At 44.9% G+C, this 24,899-nt stretch overlaps 1 protein-coding gene across 1 annotated transcript in view; it reads left to right on the plus strand.

Moving 5' to 3' along the window:
- Positions 1–2,775: 2,775 nt before the first annotated feature.
- The window catches only part of ARID1B (AT-rich interaction domain 1B), a 420,009-nt gene continuing 397,885 nt past the window's right edge, over positions 2,776–24,899 (plus strand). The window contains exon 1 of the mRNA XM_040238889.1: positions 2,776–4,218. Coding sequence (XP_040094823.1) covers positions 2,776–4,218 — 1,443 coding nt within the window. The remainder of the gene's footprint in view (positions 4,219–24,899) is intronic.

Below are 24,899 nucleotides of genomic sequence, written 5' to 3' on the forward strand. Positions count from 1 at the left end.
ATTTTTATGACTATATGTGTACATTTAGCTGGACTATAAATGTCTAAAAGCATAAATATGTAATTGAGTTTAGAATATATGTATAAACACATATGCAAAACAGACATATATTTGTATTTGCATATGAAAACTCAAAAAAATCAACTTATGTGGTATCATCATATAATTAGTATGTATTTGGCTATGTAAAGGGAGAAAATCCAGGAGAAAATGTCAGAGGCACACTAACAAAGATGTAGTATTCTCTTGGCAAAAACTGATGAATGATTTGGCATGAATTCACCTTATATTTCTCTTATTCACTTACACGTGATGATGTAACTCCTGTTTTCCAGTTGTTTGCACAGACTTGCAATTTGTTGTTTCTACATTCTATAATGACTCTTGGGTATGCCCCTGATTCCCCTCCTCCACCATCATCACCAGTTTTCCACATATATCCTTTTCTGTTGAGTCAAGTAACATATTTACACTTGGTCAAGCAAACAAAAATAACCACTGCCTTTGAAATAAACTAAAATAACCTTTATGGAAAGCTGAAGAATTAGATGATTTTAGAAAGCTACATTCTACCAAAATCATATATATCATTTCAGCTGGCAGGACTTCTTGAAAGCTCTGGTTTCAGATGCTTTCTCTCCATGAAAACTGAGTCCACACTAGTACAACTGAGCTATTGTTTAGGTTAAGAAGTCCTGCTTTGGAAGATATTCAAGATGTTACTAGGTGACAGATTCACAATAATAAAAACATTTAAAACATCAAAAAGTGATAAAACAATGGATAGTATTTGAAGAAAAAGTGTGAAACGTTTTTGCTGTAGATTAGATTTGATAGATTCACATCATGACTGATCTTATGTTTATGAAATATTACATATATCTTTTAGTTTTGTTTCACATTACTTAGAAATGAACTCATATCAAGAGGGTTAACTGTGCATCTAACCTCTAAAATAGGATGAAAGGTGTCATACAGATTTATGAAGACATGAGATAAACCTTAGCTCTTTCCATTATGGCACCAGTAGTTAAATTTCCACGTGCAAGTTGTTGGGAGCATAGCACACCACTCTACACATTTGAAGGCTTTCCTTCAGAGCGAAGACAGGCAAGTGCATTGTGAGAAAATGCTCCTTTGGGAATACTTTTGTGTTTTCATTAATAAAGCCTACGTGGGCTTCCCTGGTGGCTCAGATGGTAAAGAATCTGCCTGCAATGCAGGAGACCCCAGTTCGATCCCCGAGTCGGAAAGATCCTCTGGAGAAGGGAATGGCTACCTACTCCAGTGTCCTTGCCTGGAGAATCCCATGGACAGAGGAGCCTGGTGGGCTATAGTCCATGGGGTCGCAGAGTCTCAGAACCGAGGGACTAACCGTGCAGGCACACACACACTGCCTTAAAAAAAAGTTATATCGGCATTTCTTTGGGGCAGGTGCAGTCAGTAATAAGCATGTATTGAGTACCTGCTGTGTACAGGGCACAGAGCGTCTGGAATGAGGCTAACCTTCAGTTAAAACTCTTCCCTAATTTTGCAGTTTGACGAAGTTGTGAGAATCACACTGATGGCCCGAAATCAAGGGAGAGAGGCTAACAGGCTGAAAAATTACATAACTCTTGGGAGAGGCAGTGCTTTTGCAGACTGCCCAAATATTTTCTTTCTCCGTCGGCTCCTCGTAACCTTTGAGGCGGACGACAACTTTGTTCCCCGGCCCTTCTCTCCCTCTTTTGTCTGCTCGTCAGACTCGTTTTCCACCTTTGTATCGTGCCTTTTAGACGTGAAAACAAACACGCGAACGCCCGGTTGGCAAGGCGACGGAGGCACGAGGGGAAAGTGCAGCCTCCGGTCGCCCCACGCCCGCCGCGCTCCGGACGCCAGCGGCGCGGCCCGACCCGAGCTCCCCGGCCCGGGGCCGCCGGTGCCCGCGAGGCTGCACCCGGGCCGGGCGGGCAGGAGGGCGCAGGGCCCCGCGGGCCGCGGCGGCCCAGGGCTGAGTCCAGTCCGCGTTTTGCGAGTGCGCCCGAGCAGAGAGAAGTGGATAATAGTTGCTCGGGCTCGCCCGGCTCCCTCTCAAGCCATGCTGGGCCCGAGCGGCTCAAGTCAGTCGTGTATTTTTACCCATATCCGGGGTAGAGAGGAAAAAGAGAAAAAGTTTCATTTAAACCTGCACTAAAAACTTTCACCCTGAAATCACACAGCGGGAACAGGCCCAGACCGTAAGGCGTAGACTCCCGGTTCGGCTCCGGCGGGGCCCGTGGAGGGAGGGGAGTGAGGAGGGGGCTCGCTCGATTCCCGTCGGGGCGTGTGGATGCGCACAGGAGGGGCCGCAGACTAAAAAGTGGGTTTTATTGTCTCCCCCCGCACCCCCCCGCCCGGCCTCGCCACGCCGCGGCGATCATGGCCGCGCGGGCAGCAGCAGCAGCGCGGGCGGGCAGCGGCGAGCGGCGGGCGCCCCCCGGGCCGCGGCCGGCGCCCGGGGCCCGGGACCTGGAGTCGGGGGCCAGCCACACGGCGGCACCGGGACCCATGCTGGGGGGCGGCGACGGCAGCGGCCTGAGTAATGTGCACCACCACCCCCTGCACCCCCGTCACGAACTGAACATGGCCCATAACGCGAGCGCCGCGGCCGCGGTCGCCGCCAGCACTAACAGCGCCAAGAGCGGCGGCTCCGAGGCGGAGGGTGGAAGCGCCGCCGCGCTGTCCTCCTCCTCCTCCTCCTCCGCCGCGGCGACGGCGGCGTCCTCCTCTTCCTCCTCGTCGGGCCCGGGCTCGGCCATGGAGACGGGGCTGCTCCCCAACCACAAACTGAAAACCGTTGGCGAAGCCCCCGCCGCAGCGCCCCACCAGCAGCAGCACCACCACCATCACCACCACCATGCCCACCACCTCCAACACCACCACCACCACCATGCCCACCACCTCCACCACCTCCACCACCACGCACTACAGCAGCAGCTAAACCAGTTCCAGCAGCAGCAGCAGCAACCACAGCAGCAGCAGCAGCAGCACCAACATCCCATTTCCAACAACAACAGCCTCGGCGGCGCGGGCGGCGGCACGCCTCAGCCCGGTGCCGACATGGAGCAGCCGCAACATGGAGGCGCCAAGGACGGTGCCGCCGCGGGCAGCCAGGCCGAGCCCCCGGGCCAGCCGCTGCTGAGCAAGCCGGGCGACGAGGACGACGCGCCGCCCAAGATGGGGGAGCCGGCAGGCGGCCGGTTCGAGCAGCCGGGCCTGGGCGCCCTGGGCGCGCAGCAGCAGCCGCCGCCGCCGCCGCCGGTCGCCGTGCCCGGGGGCGGCGGAGGCGGCCCGGCGGCCGTCTCGGAGTTTAATAATTACTATGGCAGCGCTGCCCCAGCTAGCAGCGGCCCCGGTGGCCGCGCTGGGCCTTGCTTTGATCAACATGGCGGACAACAAAGCCCCGGGATGGGGCTGATGCACTCCGCCTCAGCTGCCGCTGGAGCCCCCAACAGCATGGACCCCCTGCAGAACTCCCACGAAGGGTACCCCAACAGCCAGTACAACCATTATCCGGGCTACAGCCGGCCCAGCGCGGGCGGCGGCGGCGGCGGTGGAGGAGGAGGAGGAGGAGGAGGAGGAGGCAGCGGAGGAGGAGGAGGAGGAGGAGGAGCAGGAGGAGCGGGAGCTGTGGCGGCGGCGGCCGCGGCGGCGGCGGCGGCAGCAGCAGCAGCAGGAGGCGGCGGCGGCGGCTATGGGGGCTCGTCCTCGGGGTACGGGGTGCTGAGCTCCCCCCGGCAGCAGGGCGGCGGCATGATGATGGGCCCCGGGGGCGGCGGGGCCGCGAGCCTCAGCAAGGCGGCCGCCGGCGCGGCGGCGGCGGCAGCGGCGGCGGCGGCGACGGGGGGCTTCCAGCGCTTCGCCGGGCAGAACCAGCACCCGTCGGGGGCCACCCCGACCCTCAACCAGCTGCTCACCTCGCCCAGCCCCATGATGAGGAGCTACGGCGGCAGCTACCCGGACTACAGCAACCCCAGCGCGCCGCCGCCGCCGCCGCCGCCGTCGCAGCCCCAGTCCCAGGCGGCGGCAGCGGCGGCGGGGGCGGCGGCGGGCGGCCAGCAGGCGGCCGCGGGCATGGGCTTGGGCAAGGACATGGGCGCCCAGTACGCCGCTGCCAGCCCGGCCTGGGCGGCCGCGCAACAAAGGAGCCACCCGGCGATGAGCCCCGGCACCCCCGGCCCGACCATGGGCAGATCCCAGGTAACCCCCGCGCCGGCCGGGCCTGCTTCCGCCGCGGCGGCCTCGCCGCGCGCCGCGAGCCCTGTAGTTTCTTTTCTTTCCGCGTTACTTTTTCTGCGTCTTCGGCCCTGGTGGGGGGGTGGTGGTGGTGTGTGTGTGTGAGGCGGAGGTGGGGAGGTGGGGGGGCGAGGCGCCCAAAGCCATTTTAACTCGCGGCTGCCTCGCTCCGAGGCCCGGCGGCGCGCAGGGTCGGAGTGCGCGGCCCGGGGCGCCGGGGGGCGGAAAGGGGGTCCCTCGCCGAGGCCCGGGACGGGCGCCGCGGTGGCCGGTCGCCGGGCGCCCGCCTCGACACCCCCGCCCCGGGCGCCGAGCCGCGCGGCCGGGACCGCGCCACCGGGAAGCCGTGTGGGCGCCGGGGACCGTTCGGGCAGCTTTATTTATTTATTTATTTATTTTTACCACAGAAATAGGCGCTCCGGGCCGGTAGGGTCTGAGGAGGAATAACTGCCCCCCGCTTCTCGGGTAGCGCCCACCGTGAGCTCGAACTGAGCAAAGAATGAGGAACTTTGTCCTACCTCAGGCCACACCGCGTTTTTCCCTCTCAGAGCTCACAAGGTGAAGGCAGGAGGAAAAAAAAAAAAGGTTAGCTTTGTGGCAGCCGAGCGTGTGTTTCGTAGTTGTGCCCAGGCATTCGGCGATATTCGACGCGGGCTTCGAGTTTTGAGCGTTTAGTAGCCAAAAAGAGTACCCACGTCTTACAACGATGGGGAGGAAAACGACCCTAAAATATATCGATTCATTCCCAAGAATAAGCCGGGGAAATCCATTATTTGGCTTGCAGGCTGCTTGAAAGGAGTCACCTTCAACGGATAGGCTGCGTTAAAGGAACACATTCCGGTTAAACTGAACTTATTTGGATCGTGGTTTAGGCGTACGGTTTTAGTCAGCGAACCCAGGGAGGGAGCAGACCAGAAAAAATGGATCTTTTTGGATCAGATTTATTTGGATTTTTAATTTCCTGTCCCCCCCCCACCCCCCAAGTCCTACAGCGTTATTAGGAAGAGTCCTGCACTCTTGCTGTTTCTCGCTCGGAGGCTGAGCCTAAAGACTGACTTGATCTCCTTTGCAAGGTTTGGAATTTGAATTGTGGAGGTAAACTGGCTGTAATAGTCTCCAGACAGCTGCCTCTGAGTTGACATCTAATCTGCCATCTGATTGGCTCCCCTCTCACCATTGGGCATTTAGCACTGCTGATGTAAATAGAAGTGCTGAGCAGTACAGTCACAAAAATTCTTGCCACAAATAATAACTGAGCTCTGTTACATGCAGATGTAAGGTGGAATATTATTTAAAGCTTAAATTATTATGAATCACAGTTACTAATAAGAGGATTAAATACCTAAAAACATCACACTGGTGTCCAGTATTGGGCACTTAGAAAATTCAGCTGTTTGACAGTCTCAGCATGGCCATTGCATATCATTCACTATAATTGTAGGGTGAGGATATGGCAATTGAAAAAGAATTAAACCAAGAATTTTACCAATTTCTGGATTTGGAAAGCTTTTATAAAATTACCCTTTATGGATTAAACCATGAAAAAATTGAAATTATGTCATCACATGTAGTTTAATATAAAATTAAAACTTGTAACATTAAAAATGTCATGATTCTGATAGCCAGTGGTATATTTTAGTAATACTTAATTCGCTTTATAACAAGATTAAAACTGTATTTCTGGTAAGTTGTGCTTTAACAATTCTGATCGTTTTTAGATGTTAGTGGATGAGGAGTTTCAGTTAGAATGGATGTGATGTTTAAGAAAACATGAAGTGGGGAAACGATAAATACAACAATTAGTTAAAAGGGAAGAAATGGACCTTCTTGTGAAATTTTTAAAATTATTTTATATTTGCTTCTGATTTGGAAGCAAATGCCTCAGAAATCTTTTTCCCCCTTGATTATTTTGCTAGATTAGGTTATGTGAGCCTTATTTGAACTGCTTACACAATGTTTTAGGGAAACTATATTACATGCAAATTGTGCTGGGCTTCTTCCAAATAGTTTTTCTTTAATGGACATTAGAATTTTTAAAACTTTTTTAACATTAAAATATGTTAAAAAGGAATAATGGTGGCTGTAATATCTGTTTTTACTTAGCTCATTTGCTTTAGGAAGGTGTATTTTAATAATAACCGTATTTTAGATGAGAGACTTGTCAGAATGTATGCAGTACTGAATTTAACAGATAATCATGTGAATCCCAGGCTGAGGACCTTGGGAGTCCACTCCTTTCTAATCTTCAGTTAGTAGAGTTTTACAGTTAATGATAATACATTTTCCTATCCTTCTTAGAAAACTTGGGATTCTGATTTTTTTGATTTGGATAGGTAAAAACATAGGAAGACTTTGTGTGAATAAACCCACGTAATTAATTTTGAAGAGATTTGCTTTGTCAGCTTCCTTTTAAAGGGACAGTTTAGAATTCACATCTCTCTAAGCCAGTAACGAGGATGATAGAGGCAGATGTAGGTCGATGTTACTTTACGGTATTTCTTCATAGTGGTACCGATCATTTTAAGTATTTTGTTTTCTTGGAATGAGAGTGAATCCTTTATGTCCTCAGTATGACCCTTAGGAATAGCTTTTTTGTTTTTAAGGGGGGAAGAAAACTGCCGGGCATATGACCTAGATTCACTGATTTCTTGTAGGTACTATACCGTATAACATGTGGAATGTGTTTTTGGTATTTTTTCTTTTTGGAAGGCTGCTATTCTTTTGTATTTGTTATGATAGTTATACTAAGGACCAGTTGTTTGTCCGAAACATTAGATTACTATATAACTATAGGTCATGAAATACTATTAAATTTTCTCATGGCTTTTAACACGTTTAGTTTCATTTTTGATTTTAGGAATGGTTTACATTGGGTGGCAAATGTTTTTGTAATTGAGAACAAAACGCGTGTATATTGTAATGGGAGAGTCTTTTTAAAAAGTGAAATAAGGCATTTTACAATATACTTAGTGGGTTTTGTGAGATAAAGTATTCAGATAAAGCAATCTCAAAAGGAATACTGAGGTCTGCTCACATATCTAAGATTTTGGGATGTTCATATTTGTGCTGAATTTCATTAGTGCTATTTTAACTTTAATTTTATAGAATGTAATACAACATAATTTTTAAAAAAGCCTTATTTACCATTAAAAGAAAACTGATTAGCTGATTTAAAAGCAGTAAGGTTTGTAAGTAACGGGACTTACAGGCTGGTTCCTGATTACCTTAAAATTTGTATAAGATACATTAAACACTCTCCCACTTTCCCACTCAGTCACTGTTATCCTATATGATATGTTAACTCTTGTAAAGAAATATTTGTGGACTAAATTGATATATTTGCTGAGCTATGACTGGCCAGCTGCCCCATCATTAAGAGGAGGTGGAATTGGCAACCGTGGTTCATTTAAAAAACAAAGAAAATATGATGAAAAATGTCAACTGTTTTCTGTTTTTCTGGTTTATCTGAAATGAAATTGTGCATGGCCTAAAATTGTTTTCATTGGGGATCCTGATTTCTGTGTACTTTTGGCATTTTTTTTTTTAAGGCAACTACTCTGTAAGACAGCTGTCACTTAAATTTATGTTTATATTAACACAAAATCAATACGTATATTCCAGGGAACAACATATTCTTACCTTGCATCTGTAATAGGAAACCCTAATCCCTCAGTTTTCTTTGGTTTTGTTTTTTTATCTATATTCAGGAATGAATTTTTGGCAAAGCTTTTTATACTCATTCCATTTTTCCCATGTCATGTTGTATCAGAAGCATCTGAATTGTGTTGTGGATATGGAAATATTCCAAATCACACCTAGACACTTGTACTAATGAACTACCCTCTAACTACCATTTTCTTTCATTAAAACTGTAAGAATAACATCTTCACTCTGGCATAAAAATATATTAATTCTGGCTTGAGAACCGATTTAAAAAATGTAAGACAGTGTAGAGGAAGTCTCTTAATATACAACCCATTTGGTAGTTTTATTAGACATAGACACATTTTAAAGAAAACAGATGTAACAGAGGGTGGTTGAATTTTCAGGTCTATATGAATGGACTTTATTACTTTATAATTTGGAGCTGGGTGTATCTGAAAAACAATGAATTCTGATGTAATAGGAACTTATTTCCCTAAGATAAATACCAGTGTGACAGGCAAACCAAAAAGATGATCATTTTATTTATTTAACCCTGTTCTCTCCTAGCAAGAAAGTAGTTTCATTAAAAAAATTTTTTGGGGGGTGGTTTCTATAAAATTTTGCAACTTATTTTGAAGACTAACTTGGAGATGTAAATTTTGGGTGTGTTGGCATAGGAAACTGTTAGCTTTTTGCCTCGTGTCCTGAGTGGAGAGGTTTTTCTTCCTTCTCTGCAGGAGCTTGACACTGCTCACTTAATTGATCTGTGTGCTTTGATCCATATTTGAGGAAAGGGAACTAGTACTTCACTTGTGTCACTTTCATTTTGGGCTGTGTGTAGATATATAAATTTGAGTCTTAAATATTTGTGTTTGAAAGAACTGTTGTGTGTTTCTTAAAACAACAGATTCATGGAGGCTCAGAATGAGTATTAATAAAACTCAAGTTCCATTAATTTTGGGGGTAATATATAGATTTTCAAAATGGATATTACAAAAACTTATGACATTTTACAATCCTCTTTTTACTTGAGGGCCATATCCCTGTCCTTGGCCTTTTGGGAATTGGGTAGTTTTTGAACACGTGCCTTTTTGGAGGGGTCTGTCTTTAACAGGAGATCACTGTGGGTGTGTAAAGGAGAGCTGCGTTCTTGCTTTGTGTGCATGCTAGAGGCTGAGGAGTCCCAAGTCCTTGTTTCCCGGGGTGTGGAGTCGGGGAGCAACCAGGCAAAACTGCTCATCCACCAGGGGCGTATTTATGTGGGTGTAGATCTGTTACACAGTATTGCTTTTTCCAGTTTGGAGGCTGTTTATATAAGACTTGAGCGGCCTTTTTTGGTTTAATTGAGTGGTTGAGTGAATTAATTTTGACCTAAAACATTTTTTGTATGTTTGTGACTTTTTCTCTTAGAAATTTGCCTAAAATGACTTAGGTATAATTACCTAAATATTATTAAGCATCCACTTATTTTGCCATATGCCACTGGAATGAATGAAATTGTTGATATAGGTATACTGTAGTTTTAATGATTCATGTTAATTGAGTGACATGAAGTGAAAGTTGCTCAGTCATATCAGACAAGACACCATGGACTATCCAGTCCATGGAATTCTCCCGGCCAGAATACTAGAGTGGGCAGCTATTCCCTTCTCCAGGAGATCTTCCCAACCCAGGGATTGAACCCTGGTCTCCCGCATTGTAGGCAGATTCTTTACCAGCTGAGCCACCAGGAAAACCCATAATTAAACTCACTAATTGAGTGAGTGAGTTTATCAAAGTAAAATATGTGTTTTCACAGTAAGTTTTCAACAAATATGTTCTATTTTCAAAGTCTTTAACTCCGAGTAATTCTAAGAAAATGGTTTCCTTGTATTTACTTAGTTGAATAGGATCCAGAAATCAGTTTTTTAAACCTACTTCTGAATAGATCAATGCCAAGGTAAAAAGGTCCGTATAGTCAAGGCTATGGCCTTCCCAGTGTCACGTCCTGCTGTGAGCGCTGGATGGTAAGGAAGGTGGAGCGCCAAAGAATCGATGTCTTCAAACTGTGGTGCTGGAGAGGACTCCTGAGAGTCCCTTGGACAGCAAGGAGGGCAAATTAGTCAGTCTTAAGGGAAATCAACCCTGAATACTCAATGAAAGGACTGATGCTGAAGCTGAAACTCCAGTGTTTTGGTCATCTGATGTGAACAGCTGGTTCATTGAAAGAGTCCCTGATGCTGGGAAAGATTGAGGGCAGAAAGAGAAGGGGGCATCAGATGATATGGCTGGATGGCATCACCGATGCAATGGGCATGAGCTTGGGCAGACTTCGGAGATGTTGAGGGATAAGGAGGCATGTTGTGCTGCAGTCCATGGGGTTGCAGAGGGTAGGACATGACTGGGCGACTGAACAACAACAACAAGGATATTAGGCTATGGAGTTCAGTAGGTGAACTGATGATAACATTGATTTGTTTCTTGATTGATATTCATTGCTAGGAAAGAGACTAAAGCCGTAAAATCTTAAACATATCTCATCTATCCATAGATTTTCTTATTTTTGGTAGGGTGGCAGCAAAATCTGGAGTAGATCTATCACAGCAAGGCAGTTCTTTTGAACTGAAGTTTTGGAGAAGGCAATGGCACCCCACTTCAGCACTCTTGCTTGGAAAATCCTATGGACGGAGGAGCCTGGTGGGCCGCAGTCCATGGAGTCGCTAAGAGTCGGACATGACTGAGTGACTTCACTTTCGCTTTTCATTTTCATGCATTGGAGAAGGAAATGGCAACCCACTCCAGTGTGTCTTGCCTGGAGAACCCCAGAGACGGTGGAGCCTGGTGGGCTGCCATCTATGGGGTCGCACAGAGTTGGACACGACTGAAGCGACTTAGCAGCAGCAGCAGCATGGAGTAGGTTTGGCCTCTGTTACCTCCATTCTGTTAAGATGCGCTTCTCTGTCTCCTTGGGCCTTGATAAAAGATGAAATTTGAGAATCAGAGTAGAAGTTATTCCTTATTAAGTGACTCTAGAAGGGAAGCTATATTTGATGAAATCCAGGAGAAAATTCTAGACCACTTTTTTTTCTAAATATGGGATGCTAAAAAAGTTATATATGTGTGTATTTTTTGGTTGTGGCAGAATGTATATTACATAAAATTTGCCACTTTAGGGTACAGTTCAGTGGCATTAAGTACATTCACATTGTTGTGCAACCATTGCTCCATCTATTTCCAGGATATTTTCATCCTCCTAAATGAATAAATAGTTTTCTTCCTTTTTTTTGTCAAAATTTAAAATTGTTAGCTATTAACATGTAAATAAAATAAGCTTATTTTTGTAACCGTTAAGCTTGCTACTTCATAGTTTATGAGTAAATCCTCCTTCCAAGGAACAGTAATGGTGTTTTTGGTTTGTTTTTAGTCCATTGCTTCTAATTCTAACTTTAGTGTAATCGTCCCAGTTTTTGTCAGTTTGGAAATGTGCATTGTGTAGGTTAGTTGTTTCATTGTCAGTTATGGTGTTAAAAGCTGAGAAGCAACTTTTCGAAGCCTTTCTGTTTAAAGGTTTGAGGTACTTTGTTGGGAGAAATCTGGGACTTTGTTAGATAATAGGATATGGAAATGAACTGTTAGCATGATCATTTTCCCCTCATTTCTCTTCATCTTTTGCATTTTTAGCCTCTTTTTAAAATTACTGGGTTTATCTTTCTGTTATTAGTGGAGATCACTTATAATAATAATTTTTGTAAAAAGTGTATTTTCTGTTTTAAGGCATCTCACCCCCTAACCCAGAGCAAGCCACCAAACCACATGCCCGTTTTCACAGTGTTTTGTGCCCCAGGTTTGTGCATCCCTCCTCATGTTTTTATCATCCTCTGCAAAACTGCAGAAAGTCTTTGTAGGTGGAAAAATCCCTAAATTAAGATGATTGGCCTTTTGATGAAATGTTCGAGGCAGCTGCAAAGGGATCTTTCTTGGGCCCTGGTTAGTCTTTCTCATGTACAGGCTCTGTGTGTGTAAAATATTGGCATTGTGTTTCAGTTACTGTTGATGCTGATATGTGGTCATGTCTTTATACCATCAGTGATGTACTTTAACCCCACATTCTCCAGAGGGCACAGAGAAAATGAACTGTGGTTTAAGAGCTCATACCGGCAGCCACAATTACTTCTCAAGGTGTAAACATTTAGCATTTGTGTATGATGTGAGGTGTACGTCAGGTAAATACCTACTCTATACTATCAACTGGGAAATATTTATTTCATCCACTTTCTTAATCAGCCGGGTGCCAGCCGCAGGGGGTAGCCAGGCCGTGGGGCTCACTCCTGCTCCTGTGCGCAGCTCAGGCCAGAGACATCCTGCCAGAGCCTGCTCCCGCTGTACCTGGCCTTGGTAGTTTTGGCATCTCGTTGACTTAGAACCGGCTCATTTAAACAGTGTGCAAAGAGCAACCATGTGGGTCAGCAGTCTGTCGGCCTGCCTTTTTTGGGTATGGGAGTGGATTTTGGCAAAACAAATAATTGTAGATTGTTGTGTTAGAGTCGATGTGGGCTAGTGACTCTTCCATTTCTACCAATCAGTTGTTGGCTTGGTGCCAGAGCAAAATAAGGATCCACTACAGAGAATAATAACTAGAAGAAGAAGAGGATCACTTTGAAATTTACATAGAGAGGTTCTTCTTTTTCTCAGTTTTCTACATTATATGGGCTCTTGGGGAAAAAAGTTAAAACAGTCTGCTCAGATTTAGGAAGATACTTAGATTGCTAGAGTATTTTTGGTAACTGTTTAGATAATGTATGCTGGCTGAGGAATAAATTCAGCTACTGCTTCTGGGTCCTGAAATAAACCTCAGAAAGCAAAGCATTGATGGTTAGTGGAGGATGTTTCAGAATTCTTAGTATCTCCTGTTTCTTTTTGTGATGAGCATCTCAGAAGTGAACCGCTCATAATACTTGAGTCTAATTTTTGGAAATTGTTGGTAATTCTGAAATTTGTCTAGAATTTGGCATATAATTTCTGAAATTTTAAGAGTGGATTTTAAGATTCAGGGACCATATGTTTATGCATGAGAGTAACTTACTGATCGTATTTTTTTTAATAATAAATTTGCTTCACCCAGTGAATTATTACTGACGTTGGAAACAGAAAGGGAAAACATGGCCACTGCTGAGCAAATGTCTTTCTTAAGGGCTAATTTCTGAGGGAACTTATATGTTTGAATATTAGTTTGTTTCTTGTGATGATGAGGGTTTACGAGAATATAAATGTGTCACAAGCTGTCCCGATGTAAGGGAAGGGTCATGGGCTTGGAGTTGGTCAGACCTCGGATTCTTCTGGAGGCTTCAGTGCCATTTTCTCGGAGATCTGACAGGACTCAGTTCTCCTTCTTGCACTGTGGCCTGCTGGGCGGGGTGACCACCGAGAGCATAGCCATCAGTCCTGTAGCATCTTTAAGTGGTACCACGTGTCTACCCGTGGCTGTAGGAAAGGGGGCCCGGGATCTCGTTCTCTGCCTGGCCCTGCTGCAATTCAGGGTGTGGTTGAGGACAAACCTTTGCCTCCATCAGTTAATGACTCCTAGTCCCTTCCAGCTGTAAAACCCTGTGACGCTTTGAAATATTTTTAAAAGAATATACTGCCTAATCAGTTATGCACCACTGAATGTCTTATTAAACTACCCTAGATCCCAGACATGTTCAGAGAATATCAACTGAGCCCAGTGCAAATATACAGATTTTGTGAATTCCAGAGTAATTTCCCTAACAAAATGTAGTTATGTGCTGATTGGACTCTTGTAAATGGTTACATGAAACTGCTTTTGGTTTGCTGGTAGAGCCCAGGGGAGACCTACGCCTTTAAACCACGCCACTGGCCCCTTCGATAGTCATCCTATATATTAGGAATTTCTGTTCTCTGGCCAAGAGTCACTTCTTTTTCTTCTGCCTCTTAGGCCTTTCCACTTTTATGGTCTGCAGAAAAGACTCTCTCTCTAGCGGAAGTACTTTTTTGCAAAGGAACAAAGTTTCAAAAATTTTAAATTAGCTTCTTTGGCGCTCTGAGTGGTAAGCTTTGGTCTCTCATTAGTTAAGTAACTTGCTTCTGTATCTGCTTCAGCTTTACTTCTGATTTCACGGTTCAGATTTGGTCCTTAGCCAGATTATAATTTACATATCATGGAAGTTTAGGACTGCCCTCAAAGAATCAAAACCCGGAATGTAAAATCTGAGAATGCCAAGGGACTGCCTCAAATATGCAGAGAAGAGCAATTTTTCTTTTTTATGCTGAGATTTTTAAAAGTACCAGGGACAAAATTTAATTCTATTATGAACAAATACTTAACAAGCACCACTTGGTGCTTAAGATACAAAGAGTAAATATAACATATGATCTGTAATTTTCCCTGGTGAATTATCAGAAACCCCTGGCGTCTTACAAAGTGGAAATTAAAATGAATGGCTACATTATTCTTCTGCAGTTCTCTGCAGAAAGACTATATCTGTCAGGGTGTATCATCTTATTTGAAGAGTAGATGATAATGTATCCAAATGGAAAATTTCCTGTTGAGTGTGTTATTATACATTTCGCTATTTGATGTGGAAGGTCAGTACACTTGGAGGTGGTTCTTAGGTGCTACGACACTGATGAGAAAGTCATCTTAGTTTGGATGTTATTTTGGATATCGTACAGTGATTTTTTTTTTCTGCTAAAGAAACAACTTTATAATATCAATACCATGAAGGATTTAAAATTCAGTTCATTGACCTTCCCTGAACAGCCTTCAAAATGTCGGGGCTTTGGGACTATCGATTTATGTCAGTGTAGTGAGAGCTGGAGTGCCAGGCTGCTGTTTTTGCAGGGCCTACTGGGTACTTGGCTGTGTGTTGGATCCTTTGAGGAGAAATCTTGGCCTTTAGCTAGTCCTGGTCTTTAGCAGAGACCAAAGACAGGTAGGCATGCTACACGATACAGTGTGCATGGTTTAGGTGGGGCGAGCTGAGATGTTAGAGGGGTACCTCGCAGACCAGGTTGGCGTGGGGTCGGAGCAGGAAGGCTCTGCTGTGTAGCAGGTCTCATAAGCTAAGATCCTTTTGAGGATCAGAAGTTGACCACGTGAAGAGGTGTGGGCATGAAAGCAAGGGGCGGAACCAAAGGAGTGCAGGTTGGAGAACCTGAAGGCTGGGCATTGACTACCTGTGTGACCCTGAGCAAATCCCTTCACCTCTCTAAGGTTCATAGCCTCTTCATTTCAAAGAGATGGGAAAGAATTCTCAGTCATGGAATTCTTGGGAGAAGTCGATTTGACGATATACTGGTGTACTACCTGGCAAGGGTAGGGATGCATGATAAGGAACTGAAATGAGCTAGGTGTGATTCTGTATTAGTCAGTTTAACAGCCTATTAGTCTTTCCTCTCAGAACAAATAGGTTAATATTTGAAGCTTATTTCTAACCCAGACGGTGTCAGTTTTTTATTGCCCTGTATGTCATTACCTTGCCAGGAGTTTAGGAAAGGTTATGCAGCAGTTGATCACATTTCTGTAATGTCTCCTGTAGTTTTCCCCTGTATTTTGCAGTCATATATTTCCTGGTAAGGAAAAATAAATTCGAAAGATCAGTAATTAGAACATTTAATTTGACCACCATCAACAAACATTTAATGACGTTGGTGTAGGGACACTGTATTAGTTAAAAAGATATCCAGAGAAGATGGGAAAATAGTTATACATCATGGTGTTCATTGTTTAGTATAGAAGAGTATTCTTAGATTGCTAAATGAACATCAGCAAGTAAAGTAAATAAAGATAGCTTGTGGGATATTTTTATTTTACTTACTATTCAATTTGACTAGAAATACGGATTGAATTATACTGTTTATAGACTGGCCTCATAAGCAGTCTAAATTTCGAGTTGAAGGTAATTTGGTGGTAGGCAGACAATTTGCAAGTTGGTGAAATGGGTCTTTTGCTTCCGATTAATTTTCTCTGGGTTTTAAACAAGTAGTTTAACTGTTGAAAAGTTAAAAAAAAGTCGTCGTCACGTTTGTTATGAGGTTGTGGGGTATGAAACCCTTCCCTTCCCCTACTCTTGGTGCCAACTCCCTTCCACTTCCTGAGGCTGGATAGACACAGCTCCGGGAGGCTGTGCCAACCAGCTTGCTTGCTGGTGGGCAGAGGTGCGCTTCGTGGACCGCTTGGCTGTTCCCCTTGGTTTCTCACTTGGTACCCATTGTGTGTGGCAGGACTTTGTCCTTCTTCCTCCCCTGAGATATTTGTCAGACGTGTGAGCATTTTAAAAGTGTTTCACTTGTATTCAACGATTCATTAGTGAAAATAGAACATGAAAAGCAATTTTGTGTTTTGTCTTTTACTGGGTATGAAGATCCTGTAATTTTCCATGCTGCTCTATTATTAGTGAAGAGGGAGAGAAGAATGGAGGGAGAGGATGGATTTTATTTAAGACAGTTATATTCGGATAACTTGAAGGAATGTGCTTTCTCAGTGTAAATACCTTTTCTTGATGATTTATGGTTCTTTGAAAAACTAATGCAAAAAAAAAAGTTGTAATCAGCTATTTGAGCCAACTGGTCGTCCAGTGTGGTGAATTTTACTGTCCATGTGTCTAGAAATTTCACATAAATGCATCTTGTGAAGAGGGAGATGTACTAGCCTGGCTCACCCGGGAATGCTGAAATCTGGATTTGATTTGCATGTGTGGTATTTTTTAGGGACTTCAAAGTTTCACACATGCAGTAAACGAGGTAGTGTGTAGCGTGTCACATGATCAAAATATTTTTCCCTTTGCTGCTGCCAGAAGCTATCTATTGCTTTTCAACATTCTTACTTGTTGGGCGTCATGCCAAGATGTTTAAGACAACCCCTTACGTGAGCTGCTCCATTCTTAACCTCTTTGACTGAAGTGCCATGACCTTCACATATGTAGATTAGCCATGTGCTCTGTGAATTGAAACTTGCTGCCTCAGGAAGAAAGGGTTTTTCTTTTTATTCCACTGGGAATTTGACAGCCATTCATCCCTGACCTGGGCAGAGGTAATGCAAGGAAATTGGATTCAAATGGAACGTGGACAGATAACACAGGGAGGCAGGCAGGCTCACCTCCTTGTCGAGGATGAAACTGTCTGTGGTGTGGATGATGTGCTGATGTGAAGGATCCGAAAAGCAGTACATACGCAGAGAAAAGGAAATAAATGTGCGAGTTTTGGAACAACGTCCTTTTAAAAAAGGAAATGGTCATTATGGGCATTTCTAATTAGTTTTGACTTGACTTTTTCTCTTCCAACCTAACTGTTTGAAACCTTTTTTTGAATTTTTGTGTATTCCTTAATACTAGTCAGAATTAAATAATTTTGATTTTGTAGGCAAGCATGGGCTTAAATATATTTAATTTAGCTGAGTGTTTGAAAAGTAGAAGTCACTGGAATGTATTGCCTGTGTCTAGAGGAATCAGCATGTTTCTTTGCATTACAGAAGTTTGAAATGAATCAATAGTCATAGATGTAGCTTTACTCACGTGAGAGTCCCTCCTCAGTTGTATGATGAATGAAAGTAACAAACAGTGAACTTGGGGATTTTTATTAGACAAACCTAGATTTAAAGAATGTTTACCTTTGCTCTGTTAGTAAGCATACTTGACATTAAAGTCAGATTCAGTGTAAATAATAGACATGACACTTTATTGGGTTGATGTGATAGGGTATTGAGAAGGAAAGCTCTTAGAAGAATCCTGCGTCTGCAGTGATACTCCAGCAAGTTTTTTAGGAGAAGGAGGGGATGATGAGGGCAGTGTGAAATGTATGAGTGCTTTTGTGTGACTTTCAGAGCCCAGCCTTTCCTGTGTACATTAGAGTCTGTGAAATGTTATGGGTCAGAGCATCTGTTATGGGCTCTGTGGGAGGTGTTGTTGATACCCAGCTCTCTCCATGGGGTGCAGAAGCGGACATCTGTGTGGGTAATATGCTTAATGGACACAGTAGACTAAGAGGGAAGGAAAATTATCCTGTAACTTGAGGAAGTCTTGCTTTTCCAAAAGAGGACTAAACAAAAAAATTGGGAAAAGTGCCTGGTCGTGATCATGTAGGATATGGGGCCTTTCACGGGTTTTTGTTAACATGGCAGACGTCGGGAGGGATGGTCCGTGGATGATGGCAGGACTTGTGTCTGACCCGCATCTTGACGTGCAGTTGGGAAGATGGAGCAGCATGTGCCCCCACAGGATCAGATTGATGCAAGGGTGGAGGTGAGGAGGAGCAGGGCAGCCACGTGACTGAGGCCAGCGTGGAGCAGTACGAGTGGCCTTCCTGGGGAGTGGCCTGCTGGGCTCCTGTGAAGCAGGAAAAATGGCAAGGTGGTAGTGAGTCTGCAGCCAAATCTTGAGTGATTTCTCCTTTTTTTTTTTTTTTTTAAAAAAAAGAGTAGCCTGTGTAAGACTGTATCGTGGGGACATATGAAATCAGCTGCTCATTCCGGTCAGGCATGACTGGCAAAGCTCTTACAAACACTCTGCTTTCCACTCTCGGCCTCCCAAATAGAGACATGCAGATTCAGAGAAAGATTTTTTAAAGAGTTAAGTAATAGTGAGCTAATAAGATCACTGCTGTGTTTGAACACCTCCTCTGTGTGCCAGGCATGTTGCATAGAGTAATTGCAATCCTCCCAGTCTTCCTGTTTCATAGACAAGTAAACTGGTAGAATTAAGAAGTTTCTTCATGGAGAAGGAAATGGCAACCCTCTCTAGTATTCTTGCCTAGAGAATCCCATGGACAGAGGAGCCTGGCAGGCTACAGTTCATGGGGTTGCAAGAGTCGGACGCAACTTAGCGACTAAATCACCAGAGAAAGACTACCCTCAATTTGGCAGCAAGTGACAACTGTCCTTAAGATTTCTTTTTTTCCCCCCCCAATAGAAAAAGAAAACACTTGGAAAATGAAAATAATAAATTTTCTATTCAAACGTAAAAAAAAAAAAGAAGTTTCTTCAATACCCAAGTTTTGGTTTTGTCTGATGCTAGAGCCTACATTCTCTCAAGTGAAGGAGAGGTTCTCAAACCTGGTTTTTGGTCAGATTTCACCCAGGGGGGTGGACAAGGTCCCCAGGCCCCTTCTCCCAGGATTCACAGGCTCTTAGTCTGTGGAATGGCCTGTACACCCACGTTTCTGCCACCCACAGGTCATCAACAAGCTAGAGGTAACATTTAAATAAACAGGTGGCGTCATCATTAAGATGTGTAGAATTTCCTTCTTAAGATTGAGGAGCTTTTAGTGATTTTTGGCCCCAGACAAAGGAGAGGAAGGAGTCCGGTCCAAGGGCATGTGATGGCCATTGGATTTTTCTGATGGTGTCACTGAACATCAATTTACATCCGCCTGTTGGGGGAAGCTCTGTCCCATGATCTGGGTCACTGCTTTAAGTTGAGTTATCGAGGGAGGCTGTGAAATGGTCTGTTGACATTTAAAGCGGAGCACAGATTCTCTTCTGTCTGGGGCTGTTCACACGTGGCTGTAACTGAAGGATGGGGTGGGGAGGCCATGGACCCGAGTATAGAACAGTGTCTGCTAGTATATGCTTAATAAATAGTTTTGGATAAGAGAATAGAGGAATGTACTGGACAGCATCTCAGGGTCCCTTGGTGTTAGGAGTCTAGAAACCTGTAAGTCCGAGAATGTTGAGGAGAGGACGCTTGACAAACAGGGACCAGGAGATGGAGAAAAGGGATAGCAGAGGCAGCTGGAGGAGAGAATTCTAGAGGGAAAAAAATCATCGACACTGAACGGCGTTATGTACCCAGAGGGAGCTCTTGTGGTGGGGACAGTTACAAGATAAACTCCCAAATGAGCATATCTTAAATTCATCAGGGTGTTGATGTATAGTTAAAAGAATAAATATAAGGCAGAAAAATCCTCTAATTCTTTGGTGAGGTTGTATCATGATACAGAGTCAAGATTATTTCTGTTCTTGCTCTTGCCACGTAACCATTCTGGAGTTGGAGTCACTGATGCTGGGAAGCTGTAAAGAGCACCCCATCACTGGACCCAGTCAGGTTCCTCATTTCGGTTTGTTATGTACTCGGTCGAGGAACTTCTAGGCTGGCCAGGATGTTGCGATGGGTCTTGAGGCCTTTTCAGCCTTTCTCTTGCTAGCTGCGTCTGATGGTAAGGTGCAGTACTGGGGAACTTCCCTTTCATGTCGCTACTTGTTCCTCTCTTTTAAAATCTGTCAATAAAGCCAAATCCCACAGCTTTGGAAAAAAATCAGTTTGGCTCAGACCTCCTTTTAGACAACTGATGTATGTTGAATTTCACTTAACCAGTGGCTGCAGAGTGTTTAGGAAAGATCACAGTCCTGGCTGTGCATATCTGTTTCCTGGGTTTTCAGCTTGTGTTTTCCTCACCTCTCACTCGCTCTTAAACCTGAGGGTGAGAATATTTCCAAATGACGTACCACCATAATGCTGTTTTTAGCTTAGAATTAAATGAAGGGTTTCCTGTCTCTTGTTTCCTATTTTCTAATGATATTTTATTTTGTTTTATCATTTATAGTATATATTACTACTATAATAATTCATGGATTTATAGTTTTTGAAGTTAATGCTGACTGTACCTAACCTATCTCAAGCAAATGAATTAACAGCCTATTTGTAGGAACCCACAGAAAGGAAAACTAAAACAGAAAGAGAAGACCAAAACAGAACCCGTAACGTGTTTTTTTAGCCTTGTTGCCGTATGTCACAGGCGTGTCCTTTTCTCTTAAGACTGGACCTTGAATTTTGTTTGGTTCTTCACGCTTCTCCAGGGCTGGGCGCATCTCCACTTTCATCTTGCTCATTACGGCGTTGAGGTATCTTTCGCCCAGAAAGCAGACACCTGTCTGTCTGTGCTCATCCTTTCAGAGAATTTCTGTAAGAATGTATCATTCATCTAATTCTGGGGTTTTCAACATGCGGTCTTAACATTCTGTAACAGCTGAGAAAGCCCTAAGAAAATAACTGTCAAAATGCTCGTGAACTTGACTCTGTCAGAGAAGAGTAAGGCCATTACCTCCTTGTTTTCAGGCACAGACGATAGTTACTGGGTTCCCCGAGGTAACTTTCCTTTGGCCACGGTACGAGGACAAAGCGGAGAAGCTAGTCATGCAGCGTGGGGAGCCGTGTGCAGTGAGCACCCGTGCAGGCCGACAGGTGAGCTGCCGCGCGTTCTGCCAGGACACAGGGAGGAGACTGGCAGTGCTGGCTGGTCCCTAGGCCCTTCTGAGGGACTCAGGGAGAAGCGGGTCAAACCTTACAGGCCTTGGTGTCTCTGAGAGCCTCAGACCCTAATCTGTAGGAAAGGCGGTGAGTCTGTGCGGAGGGGACATTGTGAGGGATACTCTCCAAACCCTGAAGACTCCGCGGAAAGAGTGGGCACCCAGGGCTGGAGCAGGCGGAAGCCTTGACCCGAGCAGCAGCTGCTGTGCTGCTTTAGGTGCTCGCTCGACTCGTTGCCAGATGTCGTCACGGTTCAGTCGCCCGGTTGTGTGCGACTCTTTGTGACGCCGTGGCCTGCAGCATGCCAGGCCTCCCTGTCCACCAACTCCCGAAGCTTGCTCAAACTCAGGTCTGTCGAGCTGGTGATGCCATCCAGCCATCTCGTCCTTTCTCCTCCTGCCCCCGGTCTTCCCCAGCATCAGGGTCTCTCTCTAGACACTGATGCCCGTTGCACACCCGCATCCGCTGTGTGGCAGATGTGTTAGGTGCTAGTGATAAGCAGTGAGTAAAACCCAAGCCCTGCTTCCATAGGGCCTTCCTTCCAGTGAAATGTAATCCCAGAGATAACAGAACCACTCATCTACAGCGGGGTGATAACTCTTTAGAATAGGATGAAGGGCAGCTCAGGGGAGGGCAAAAGAATTGAGCATTTTCGTGGTAATGTGGCTACATAAGAATATCTATACATCAGTTTGTAAAGGAGCCATCGTGGCTACTTCTGTAGTCTCTTATACATGCTCAGTACGCACCCCTGTGTCCCAGGACAGTGATCACACAGCGTTTTCACCATCAGTGGATGAAGTGGCCTGGGGCAGACCCAGCGCTGTCTTCATTTCCTCCAAGCTGGGAGGAAGAGGCAGTGCAAACCCAGCGTTCTGGATCTGACTCCACAGGGAGAAATCACATGGTCTGGTAACTTTTTGAAGGTGTTCAGTTGCTTTTGAATCATCCTGTATATTTAGTAACAGGCTGTGGTTTTGGACATGTTGGGTTTGAGATGTGTTCCAAACAGCTAAATGGAGATGGTCGTAGGCAGAGAGAAAACAGGGATCTGGAGTAGAGGAGGGTGGTAGGGCCTGGAATATAAACGTGGGTTCTCAGCGAGAGGTGTTGGCTGAGAGAGAGGTTCGTGAGTGCTGTCGGGAGCATGGGTGTGAGGAGAGAGTGGCTGAGGGACTTGGGGGGAGCACTAGTGTTGAGGAGTGAGAGGGAGGCAACCCCAGAGCTGTGCAGGGAGATGGAAGCGGTGGAGCGGGCTCCACAGAGGCCACGGAGGACAAAGGCTTCCCGGAGAGAGGCGGGCACAGCTGTGGCGAGCATCGCGGGACAGGTGGGGAAGAAAGGGAGCTGGCATCCAGGTCATTTTTTTTTGTTGGTGACCTGTGGGAGAGCAGGTGGGAGAGCAGACCTGAGGAGCAAATGGGAAAGGGGAAGGAGGCTTTGGGATGGTTGGAGCACCAGTGGGGTTATTGTGTTTGTTTAAAAAAACAACAAACCCCCCAAAACCAAACTTGAAAGCAGAGTGGAAAAGTCATGTTGCTGTGCTGCCGTCTCTGTGCCCAGGCCGGTGCTGGGTGCTCCTTAGTATCCCTTGCTCTTCTCCTCCTCCCAGGACACTGGGCACAGCTACGCCGGGCATAGGAGGGCTCACCCGCTTCCTGCATCCCCGGTGCCCGCTGCGGCGGACTTGGTGTTTGCCTTTTGAGGGCTGCAAGTTGTTGGGTGAGATCTTAATCCTTGAGAGCTCCTGAGACCCTTGGTAAGCTGGTTTGTGAACACGAGGTAGTAAGTCAGCTGGTCTGATGGAGGTGTCTTTAATGAGTGGAGAGACTTAAAAACGCAGATAGTTTCATCGGGGAAACTAGCTCTGGCTTCAGCGATAATCTTAGGCAAAGGCAGTGGTCAGTAGGAGTGTCAGTTGTCAAACGCTTTCTCATTATTCCCTCTGAAATCTTGGCATTTGAGATCTGGCATTCAGGATTGGCCACTAAAAATTCTGGAACAGTTTGCTCTGTATGTATAAGTTTATCTCTGATACCGAAATTGTTAATGAAAGACAGGTATGTGTCCTCTGCCATATACTCACAGTGACACCATTCTTTAAATGATAGCTCACATACCCATCCCCTCTTCACTATTACAGACTATAGGTCAGAGTCCCTCCTGAGGTAAAAACCTCAAAGGGAACCTCATTTGCTTTTCTGTTTTACTGAAATAGTAGGTATTGAGTAATTAGTAATATATACTTTGTTGAACAGTTATGAGATGTCAAGCACTGTGCTAAGAACCATATGTGAATTATTTGTGTCATACCCATTTTACAGATGAGTAAACAAAGGCACAGTCTAGAAATGGCACAGTCACAGCATGAACTCAGGCATCTGTCTCCTCTGCCTTCTAAGATCCTGTGCTGTCTGTATTTACACTCAGCAGTTATTAGCATGAGTAGATTTGGGTGAGTGGCCTGAATTTATATTGTGGAAGCTGTCATTATAGTTGCATTTTTTTTTTCTTGCTTGTTGCAATCACATCATTTGATATTCTATGAGGATATTGAAAAGTTGATGAAGAAAGATGGCTCCTTTCCACAGATCAGGTATCATTTGGTTAGAGAGAGAGAGAAAATGGAATCTTCCAAGAAGCCACACAGTGAGTAGGTGAGACAGGAAGTCTCATGTTCTTCTTGGTGTTCTCGACTGGGACTTCCCCCTTTGCCTGTGGCACACATGTCTCCCCGTTAGGAAGCAGATTTGAACTAACGTTTTTTGATGAGAATGTGAAGGGGATCTTTGTTGTTGTTCAGTTGCTCAGTCACATCTGACTCTTTGTGACCCTATGGACTGAAGCATGCCAGGCTTCCTTGTCCATCACCAACTCCCAGAGCTTGCTCAAATGTATGTCCATCGGGTCAGTGATGCCATCCAACCATCTCATCCTCTGTTGTCCCCTTCTCCTTCTGCATTCAATCTTTCCCAGCATCAAGGTCTTTTCTAATGAATCATCTCTTTGCATCAGGTGGCCAAAGTATTGGAGTTTCAGCTTCAACATTGGTCCTTCCAATGAATACTCAGGACTGATCTTCTTTAGGATGGACTGGTTGGATCTCCTTGCAATCCAGGGGACTCTCAAGAGTCTTCTCCAGCACCACACTTCAAAAGCATCAATTCTTTTGGTGCTCAACCTTCTTTATGGTCTAACTCTCACATCCATACATGACTACTGGAAAAACCATAGCTTTGACTAGATGGATCTTTATACTTGGTTGAGTTTTCTTTACCATTCCCCTTTTCAAAAGAGAAAACTCAGCATCAGGGTACATAGCATGACTGAAGCATCTTTTTTCCAGCAGACAACCTTTTTATCATTAAAAATATTCTCTAGAACTGCTCTGTCCAGTTTGGTAGCCAGTAGCCATATGTGGCTGTTCAAATTAAAATAAAATAAAATAAAAAAATTCAGTTCTGCGGTTGGACTAGTGACAGTTTAAATGCTTAAAAGCACAAATACAGCATAGACTAGAACTTCACCATTGTTGTAGAAAGTTTTATTGGGCAGTGCTGCTCTAGAAACTCTGGTCGCTTCTCGTAGTTTTTCAAACAGTTTAAACACATGATTGTGTGCACGGCTGTTAGTAACTACAAAACGTAAGCCTCTTGAATTTTTGGATGGCTATAAATAGGATCCTGAATAATCATTTTCGAAACTGTCTTCGTTATCAGCAGTACAGGTGTATTGTGATGATCCACAACTTAAAAAATAATG

Source organism: Oryx dammah, unplaced genomic scaffold (assembly GCF_014754425.2).
Source record: "Oryx dammah isolate SB20612 unplaced genomic scaffold, SCBI_Odam_1.1 HiC_scaffold_4, whole genome shotgun sequence".
In the NCBI taxonomy this organism is placed as follows: Eukaryota; Metazoa; Chordata; class Mammalia; order Artiodactyla; family Bovidae; genus Oryx; species Oryx dammah.